Source organism: Schistocerca nitens, chromosome 6 (assembly GCF_023898315.1).
Source record: "Schistocerca nitens isolate TAMUIC-IGC-003100 chromosome 6, iqSchNite1.1, whole genome shotgun sequence".
Classification (NCBI taxonomy): Eukaryota; Metazoa; Arthropoda; class Insecta; order Orthoptera; family Acrididae; genus Schistocerca; species Schistocerca nitens.
This window is the reverse complement of record NC_064619.1, coordinates 638968966-638979262: the sequence shown is the minus strand read 5'-3', so window position 1 is coordinate 638979262 and position 10297 is coordinate 638968966. Positions and strand designations below refer to the sequence as shown.

At 43.4% G+C, this 10297-nt stretch overlaps 1 protein-coding gene across 1 annotated transcript; it reads right to left on the bottom strand.

Moving 5' to 3' along the window:
• Positions 1 to 8411: 8411 nt before the first annotated feature.
• On the bottom strand, positions 8412 to 8855 carry LOC126263550 (uncharacterized). The gene has a single exon (XM_049960643.1). The coding sequence runs from the start codon at positions 8853 to 8855 to the stop codon at positions 8412 to 8414; it is 444 nt and encodes a 147-aa protein (XP_049816600.1).
• Between the last annotated feature and the right edge of the window lie 1442 nt (positions 8856 to 10297).

The window sequence follows — 10297 nt, the reverse complement described above, 5'->3', positions numbered from 1 at the left end:
GTAAAAGAACATATGAATAACATGGTTTATTATGGCAACCTCACGGTACTATTGAGCATTAGCGATACTGCAAATTCACAAGCTAGCAGCAAATAGAATAAGAATCTCGCCCAAGCTTCACAGGTCGCCACAGCAGCAAACACTGTAGTAAGAGGCTTATATATACAAATGATAATTAATACGCAAATGCGTATTGCATAAACTTGACTTAGTCTAAGAAATGAACAAAGAGTAGTAAGCAAACTGCAGCAAGATACATATTAGATATACATGCTTGAAGTGATAGATTTTATTTTAAGTGCGCACTGCAATATTTATTGTTTTCTCTGTGATTATGTGATTATTGAATCCCTTTCCTAAGTGCAAATCCTTTAAGATCCTTGATCCTATCCACTCCCCAGGATCAACTTGTAAAGGTGCACGTGTGCTTGGGAAGTGAGGCACTACGTATAAAAATGAGTAGGTTCGCGACGCGCGAATTGCTTTTGTAATGCGTAATGTAAATTAAATTTTCGACCTGGTTGAGGATTAATTTAAATTCTGTCGACGATCCGCGAGTAGGTCCGCTATGCCCACTTTTGTTTTTCGATTCCAGAGGCGGAATTGCTATTTTCAAATCTGTCCTCGAACTTTCTTTAAAGACACGCACATACGAGACAAACCTTGCCATAAATGAAGCTCCCCTCACAAGTCACTAAATAAGATGAGCATTAAGAAAATGTATTGGGCCTACAAAATGAATAAGCAAGCGTGGTAAAGATTACTATGAATGAAATTAATTTGTAAAGGAGATTGGAATGAATTTGGTCAAAGAAAAAGGACTTTTAATAGGTTACCTGTGACCGTAGGCATAAATAGTAAAAAAAAAAGATTAATTAAGAAACTATTATTCTGACTCAAAGTGGTCAATTAGATTATTTTTCGATTTAAATGAACTCTTGTAAATATTAGTATGTAAATCAACTTGTAAACACCATGTGATGTTATGAAGCTAGAATTTCTTTTAATACACCGTTCACGCAGACGCTCACCTCCGTGCAAGTGAAGTTTTAAAGCTCGACGATTTTCAGTGGCAGTTTTCTACTGCACCATATGTGTGAAAAATTCGTTGATGTGTGCAGTGTGAAATAATCACTGTCATTCCACACATGCAGTTGCAGCGGTAGCTACCACTTACCTGTGAATCCGTAACTGGATAGTGGACAGGAAGTGATGTGAGGCAGTTTCGGTGGCAGAAGTTCCCTCCAGCAATCTAAAAAGCACGAAGCCACGATCCGCCGAACAAAAGCGATGCACGGCACCTCAAACGCGAAATCAACGCTCTGCAAGGAAGCTCCGGTCACGTGCGCGCGCACAGACTGAATTTCAAGATTGCTCGCAACAGTTGAGGCGGACAGCCACCATGACGAAATAATGTAAACGTTCAACCGCCAACAGCAGAAGCTGTGCGCTACGTTCTGTTGCAAAAGCATTCACAGCCAGTACTGAAAACATTTTTGTATGTATCATAAACCCTCTGAGAGACTCTAAGATAGAGAAGTTAGCGTATTTAGTACATTGACTGTTTGTACACAGAGATAAGTCACAAGGTCACCTCTGAACACTGTTGAAATGTAAACTTTAACGAGAGGTCACGATACGAATGAAAGTAAGCACACGAAAATACGTCAAAGGATCCGATCCTTCCTAGATCCTATCGCACATATTTATAAAATTAGTTTGTAAGCTATTCTAATATAAGATATTTTATCTGTTTCATATGTGAAATAATGCGGAGAGCCACACTAGAGCCGTGAAAGTGAAAGATATGGAGTTCCTTGTCGAAGCCGTCACCAATGGCCGCTCTACAATCCAAGTCTATCATAAACAGTGTATGTGCGACGAAAATAGCTGTATAATTAAGTGCGATAACGGACAAGGCAATCAATTGAGAAGACGATGACAATATAATGAATACAGTCAAAACAGAAAGTTGTGTACCAGTTGTGATAGTCAAATTACTTTAGCGACGATGAAAAATAAAGTGTGGCTCTATTTCCTTATAAATTTTGTAAACATGTGTACTTGTAGCCTTAATTTTAAGAATCATCAAGAAAGACTGAATTCATGCAAACACTGATAGAAACACAGAACAAATTCACAATGGTCCACCGTCAGTAATTACAAATTGAAACGATAATACTTTTATTACGGAATGAATGTGAAATGAAACTTTTAATAACCGGTATGTTACACCCGAGAATTACAAATATTCCAATGGACATGAGGATAAAAGTAATACCCTCGGTATTCCTGCCCTCCTCAAGGGAGGCAGTGTCATATTAGTAATTTTCGCCTCACAAACATTAATATACGCTCAATAGTAAACGCCTAATGGCCTAAAGTTATCGAACAATTGTAAAGTAAAAGAAATGAACCATCGCATACCAGCGACAGAGTCTATTATTCTTTATCTTTCCCGTTCTTGCGCGGTGCCTGTGAATCTCTATGTATATGTATCGATTAATGGTATAAAAAAGAATTCTGTTGTTTCAAGACAAATGAGGCTTTTGGCGCCTCACCTTTTACTGTTTGTATTCTATGAAAGGCGGACGCGGACTTGCTGCGTTCCGCAACTGTATTTTATTTTTTATGTGAAAATATTGAGTGAATATGATAATTGTTATTTTTTCCAATCAGAAAACATGTAGTTTCTTGTAACTGATTACGAACAGACAGCATCAAGAGGACATTTTGACTGTTATGTTGTTGTTGTTGTTGTGGTCTTCAGTCCTGAGACTGGTTTGATGCAGCTCTCCATGCTACTCTATCCTGTGCAAGCTTCTTCATCTCCCAGTACCTACTGCAACCTACATCCTTCTGAATCTGCTTAGTGTATTGATCTCTTGGTCTCCCTCTACGATTTTTAGCCTCCACGCTGCCCTCCAATACTAAATTGGTAATCCCCTGATGCCTCAGAACATGTCCTATCAACCGATCCCTTCTACTAGTCAAGTTGTGCCACAAATATCTCTTCTCCATAATCCTATTCAATACCTCCTCATTAGTTATGTGATCTACCCACCTAATCTTCAGCATTCTTCTATAGCACCACATTTCAAAAGCTTCTATTCTCTTCTTGTCCAAACTATTTATCGTCCATGTTTCACTTCCATACAAGGCTACACTCCATACAAATACACTCCTGGAAATTGAAATAAGAACACCGTGAATTCATTGTCCCAGGAAGGGGAAACTTTATTGACACATTCCTGGGGTCAGATACATCACATGATCACACTGACAGAACCACAGGCACATAGACACAGGCAACAGAGCATGCACAATGTCGGCACTAGTACAGTGTATATCCACCTTTCGCAGCAATGCAGGCTGCTATTCTCCCATGGAGACGATCGTAGAGATGCTGGATGTAGTCCTGTGGAACGGATTGCCATGCCATTTCCACCTGGCGCCTCAGTTGGACCAGCGTTCGTGCTGGACGTGCAGACCGCGTGAGACGACGCTTCATCCAGTCCCAAACATGCCAGGGTAGTTGACTTACACCTTCTAGAGCACGTTGGGTGGCACGGGATACATGCGGACGTGCATTGTCCTGTTGGAACAGCAAGTTCCCTTGCCGGTCTAGGAATGGTAGAACGATGGGTTCGATGACGGTTTGGATGTACCGTGCACTATTCAGTGTCCCCTCGACGATCACCAGTGGTGTACGGCCAGTGTAGGAGATCGCTCCCCACACCATGATGCCGGGTGTTGGCCCTGTGTGCCTCGGTCGTATGCAGTCCTGATTGTGGCGCTCACCTGCACGGCGCCAAACACGCATACGACCATCATTGGCACCAAGGCAGAAGCGACTCTCATCGCTGAAGACGACACGTCTCCATTCGTCCCTCCATTCACGCCTGTCGCGACACCACTGGAGGCGGGCTGCACGATGTTGGGGCGTGAGCGGAAGACGGCCTAACGGTGTGCGGGACCGTAGCCCAGCTTCATGGAGACGGTTGCGAATGGTCCTCGCCGATACCCCAGGAGCAACAGTGTCCCTAATTTGCTGGTAAGTGGCGGTGCGGTCCCCTACGGCACTGCGTAGGATCCTACGGTCTTGGCGTGCATCCATGCGTCGCTGCGCTCCGGTCCCAGGTCGACGGGCACGTGCACCTTCCGCCGACCACTGGCGACAACATCGATGTACTGTGGAGACCTCATGCCCCACGTGTTGAGCAATTCGGCGGTACGTCCACCCGGCCTCCCGCATGCCCACTATACGCCCTCGCTCAAAGTCCGTCAACTGCACATACGGTTCACGTCCACGCTGTCGCGGCATGCTACCAGTGTTAAAGACTGCGATGGAGCTCCGTATGCCACGGCAAACTGGCTGACACTGACGGCGGCGGTGCACAAACGCTGCGCAGCTAGCGCCATTCGACGGCCAACACCGCGGTTCCTGGTGTGTCCGCTGTGCCGTGCGTGTGATCATTGCTTGTACAGCCCTCTCGCAGTGTCCGGAGCAAGTATGGTGGGTCTGACACACCGGTGTCAATGTGTTCTTTTTTCCATTTCCAGGAGTGTACTTTCAGAAACGACTTCCTGACATTTAAATCTATACTCGATGTTAACAAATTTTTCTTCTTCAGAAACGCTTTCCTTCCCATTGCCAGTCTACATTTTATATCCTGTCTACTTCGACCATCATCAGTTATTTTGCTCCCCAAATAGCAAAACTCCTTTACTACTTTAAGTGTCTCATTTCCTAATCTAATTCCCTCAGCATCACCCGACTTAATTCGACTACATTCCATTATCCTCGTTTTGCTTTTGTTGATGTTCATCTTATATCCTCCTTTCAAGACACTATCCATTCCGTTCAACTGCTCTTCCAAGTCCTTTGCTGTCTCTGACAGAATTACAATGTCATCGGCAAACCTCAAAGTTTTTATTTCTTCTCCATGAATTTTAATACCTACTCCGATTTTTTCTTTTGTTTCCTTCACTGCTTGCTCAATATACAGATTGAATAACATCGGGGACAGGCTACAGCCCTGTCTCACTCACTTGCCAATCACTGCTTCCCTTTTATGTCCTTCGACTCTTATAACTGCCATCTGGATTCTGTACAGGTTGTAAATAGCCTTTCGCTCCCTGTATTTTACCCCTGCCACCTTCAGAATTTGAAAGAGAGTATTCCAGTCAACATTGTCAAAAGCTATCTCTAAGTCTACAAATGCTAGAAAGGTACGTTTGCCTTTTCTTAATCTAGCTTCTAAGATAAGTCTTAGGGTCAATATTGCCTCACGTGTTCCTATATTTCTACGGAATCCAAACTGATCTTCCCCGAGGTCGGCTTCTACTAGTTTTTCCATTCGTCTGTAAAGAATTCGTGTTAGTATTTTGCAGCCGTGACTTATTAAACTGATAGTTCGGTAATTTTCACATCTGTCAACACCTGCTTTCTTTGGGATTGGAATTATTAAATTCTTCTTGAAGTCTGAGGGTATTTCGCCTGTCTCATATATCTTGCTCACCAGATGGTAGAGTTTTGTCAGGACTGGCTCTCCCAAGGCTGTCAGTAGTTCTAATGGAATGTTGTCTACTCCCTGGGCCTTGATTCGACATCAGGTCTCTCAGTGCTCTGTCAAACTCTTCACGCAGTATCATATCTCCCATGTCATCTTCATCTACATCCTCATGCATTTCCATAAAATTGTCCTCAAGTACATCGCCCTTGTACAGACCCTCTATGTACTCCTTCCACCTTTCTGCTTTCCCTTCTTTGCTTAGAACTGGGTTTACATCTGACTGTTATGTATAAAGTATTTAACCACAATGTTCATCTATTGTAATTTAATATGAAAAGGTACGTAGCATCAAAAACGTGTGTTAAAGATAAGTGTGCTTATTTTAGTAAATTAACCTTGATGATTTCCATCTCCTCATTTACTCAATTGATAATTATTTTGTGTTAGTTCATCACCAGAAATTACGATCACGCTGATGGGCCGAACGCAGCATGAGGCAGAAGGAACATTATCGTTTTCCTATTATTCCTGAACCAACTTTTTTTTATTGTGTAGTGTTGCATATCTTTTAAAGTCTTAATCTTCTGGTGCCTTAGTGTTGTTCCAGGTATGACTACATCGCGAATATATAAATGCACAGTAATGATAACGTTTCTCTTAGTCAGGTATTCAATGCTCAACGTATGTTGTTATAATAGTGTAATCAATCCCTAATTCTGTTGCCAAGTGGCCCACCAAAATATTCACTTTTCCGACAATTTTTCATAAAAAAAATAAAAAAATAAAAAATAACAATTCTTTTTCTTTTCGTCTCCCAAGAGCAACGCTACAGCCCGTATATTTAAACGATGTGACTGTGTCAAGCACTTACAGGTTTGTTTTTCCAACTCATCCACTTTAACTTAAGTTTTTATATATTTAGAGCTAGCTCCCATTTATCACACCACCTATAAATTTTGTGTAAGTTATCCTGTATCCCCTACGGTCACTCACTTTCGACATGTCACCGTACACCAAAGCATATCAGGAAACAATGCAGGTTGATGCGCACACTGTCCGCCAAATAATTTGTGTATATAGAGAATAATAGTGGTCATATCACACCTCCAAAGGTTAACTTGTTCTTTCCCTTCTCCATATACTTACACCTGTTCTACAGAGATTCACTATCGGGCAACCACTCATATTCCACGGTGCCCTCTCTCAGGTGGTTTATTTCTTTCACCATATTCTTTTTCTTTTTTTTTTTCTTTATTAGGAAGGGTCCAGACTAGCTGCAATAAGTTTAATATTCTTTATTACGATAGGTGTTAGGCTTCATTACCATCCTCAAGTGGCCTTAACCTTCGAATACAACACTGATGAAATTATCTACAGACATGGTGGTTATCCATGTGAATAATTGTACACTACAGTAGTATATTGATACTTTCGTGTAGTTTGATTTTGCATCCATATAGCATTTATAGTACACTGTCGTAATCTAGTTCACAGTTTTTACGTGACATGCAGTAATTGTAAATGTATTGAATGCGTTTTTTCATTAATGTGTTCGTTTCCCTGGCATTAAGTACGATTTGACATTTATTTGATAGTTCCTTCACCATGACGCTACAAGTTTACGAAGTATAATTTGCTAGGCCAAGATAATGTTATACTTCACTCATTAAATTTTTCTGTGCATTATATTTTCAGTCTGAGTAACTTTTCTTGTCCATATGTACTATCCCTTTTCGTGTTCCAGTATGCCAATAAAGTTTCACCGATAATATTTATGTTTAAATTGTGTGTGTTAGTTTAATATTGCGTCTGGATATTTTGTCTGGGTAGACCTCTGTATGTTTATCTATCTACAACTCTGCTAGTATGTTCATTGTGAGTCCTTTCGGATTCTGTGTGGTATCTATAACGTAATTTCCATTTTTTCAGCTGTGTTCTGTTGATTTTTTAGATGTAAGGAGAAGCTAGGCTTGTTAATGTCGCTGTTTCTGGTGCGATTTTTTTAATCTGATAGTAAAATAAAGTCGTGTTTGTCAGTTATAGAAATTATTGCGGTTGTCATGTACTTACAATTTACCTGGAACAAATTTCAAACAAGAACTAGGACATTCATTCTGTTCGAGAAAAAGCATATTCAACTGGTCTTCTGTACTAATAACAACCTCGTATGAAAACTACATTTAGGAAAGGCCGAAATCTCAGAATACACAAATCCGGGAATATACTAAATCGCTTTTGACAATAGCAATAATTTTTGTATCACCCGTCATATTATGGCGTGTACTGCGCTTCTGCGGCCCGTATCGAGCAAAATCTACTAGCGAAAGTTTCATGAGACCATACCGTATGTAAGTAGACAGAGTCAGTAGCTCTCTACAGTCAAACACTGTAGCGTCTTTCCGACATTCTGGCAGGTCTCCGGGTCAACCCATGTTATTGCACTGATTCCATATCGAACGCACTAGCCATACTACAAACAATTCCATTAGTGCAGTAGGGTCACACAATGTCAGGTAGCAGTTATACAACGTCCACAGTGCTACAAATTAAGCAGTTTTACCTTTTAACGGTGTAGTTAATAGTTTGTGCAGTTACCTTAGCAGCCCATTGCTGTAGCAACTCGAAGATAAGCATTAACGAAACAGCGATGGATGTGGAGGATGTGGGGTTATAAAGAACTGAACACAGTTATATGTTTTTGTATTAATTATTTTTATGCCGACTATTTATTTCGTCGTTACTGTGGAATGTAATCTGTACATTTGGACAACAGTTTCACGTGAAATTTTGAACCACAATAAATCAGCTGAGACGGCGTGCAGTCCCGCTGCTGGTATTATGCCGGGCTTCCTCCGCCGGAGAGTTACGAGGCAGCATAGGTGCAGACGACGCACTCTACCCCGCCACGGGCACCACGCGGCCGTGGCTGTGCCCAGCCGGGCGTACTCGCACCAAGCGCTGGTGGGGCACCATCCTGGTGGCACTGTGCACGTGCACTGGTTGGGGCACGCGCACCACTGTTCCCACTGGCTTGTGCACGTGCACTGGTTGGGTTACGCCCACCACTGCTCGCACTGGCTTGTGCACGTGCACTGGTTGGGGCACGCGCACCACTGTTCCCACTGGCTTGTGCACGTGCACTGCTTGGGGCACGCCCACCACTGTTCCCACTGGCTTGTGCACATGCACTGCCTTGGGCACGCCCACCACTGTTCCCACTGGCTTGTGCACACGCACTGCTTTGGTCACGCCCACCACTGTTCCCACTGGCTTGTGCACGTGCACTGGTTTGGGCACGCGCACCACTGTTCCCACTGGCTTGTGCACGTGCATTTCCATTGTCCGGTGCACGTGTACTTTCGCTGGCGCGTGCGCGTGAACAGGTGTCCGCAGAGCTGTGGAAGCAAATAGAGCTTTAAGGTTTCGAACCGTTACACCAAGTGAGTATTGCTAAATCGAGCTGAAGTTCTAGCAAAAGTTGCGAGAGTTGAATCATGTGGTAGATCTTCAGGGTGTTTCACAATTCGTGTTAAAACTTGTTGTGGAGGGGCTCTAGTAGATAAATTTTTACATACGAACCAATGTCCGGAAACGCCATCCAACGACGCAGCAAAGCGTCAACATTATAGGCGCCGGCACCTGTAAATGTGTATGTCCAGGGTGAACTCTAGAGACTGATCGATGAGGGGATATAGAGCAGAAAAGGTCCAATGAACTTATGTCTCGAAATCCATGGCTTTAATACTAGTGAGTTTTTATTCAATCATACATTGTTACAGAGACAGCGGTCTATTACGTGCTATACCATGCAGCCACATTCACAGTATGTGTTGAAAATGGTTTCCATGTGCCAAGGTATGCGTGTAAGTGCCGTAGCATGTTCTGTCACACACGTTCACATCGGTTAGGCTGCACCTGAACAGTATCAAAGGCAGGAGGACCACGCTGCTCCACTGTTTCCACACCTGCAACGGGGTCTGCATACATGATACTTCTGAGATGGCCCCATAACCAGAAATCACACGGGTTGAGATCCGTTGAACGACAGGCCATGCAACTGGACCCTCTCATCCAGTCCACCGACCAGGGAAGACACAATTGAGATGAGTCCGGACGTAATCGGCGAAGCGGGCTGGAGCACCATCATTTACCAGCCACAGTACCCTTCAAATCATCAATGGCAATTCTTCCAGCAGTGGAGGAAAAGTCACCCGCAAGGAGCTCTGATAGTTCCGGCCTGTTAGGCGACGTGGAAGGAAGACTGGTCTCTAAGTTCGGGCACCAGTTATCCCGAAAATGGTTGGCTCTGAGCACTATGGGACTCAACTGCTGTGGTTATCAGTCCCCTAGAACTTAGAACTACTTAAACGTAACTAACCTAAGGACAGCACACACATCCATGCCCGAGGCAGGATTCGAACCTGCGACCGTAGCAGTCGCACGGTTCCGGACTGCGCGCCTAGAACCACGAGACCACCGCGGCCGGCCCAGTTATCCCGGCCCACACATTCCGGCTTCCACCGGTGCTGATGATTCACTGTGAGTATACATTGGAGGTTCTGCACACTGTCCCACAGGTAACTGTAACGAAAGTTCGGAACCGCGCTGCTGCTACTGTCGCAGGTTCGAATCCTGCCTCGGGCATTGATGTGTGTGATGTCCTTAGGTTAGTTAGGTTTAAGTAGTTCTAAGTCTAGGGGGACTGATGACCTCTGATGTTAAGTCCCATAGTGCTCAGAGCCATTTCAACCATTTGTAACGAAAGTTGATGATACTTCTCT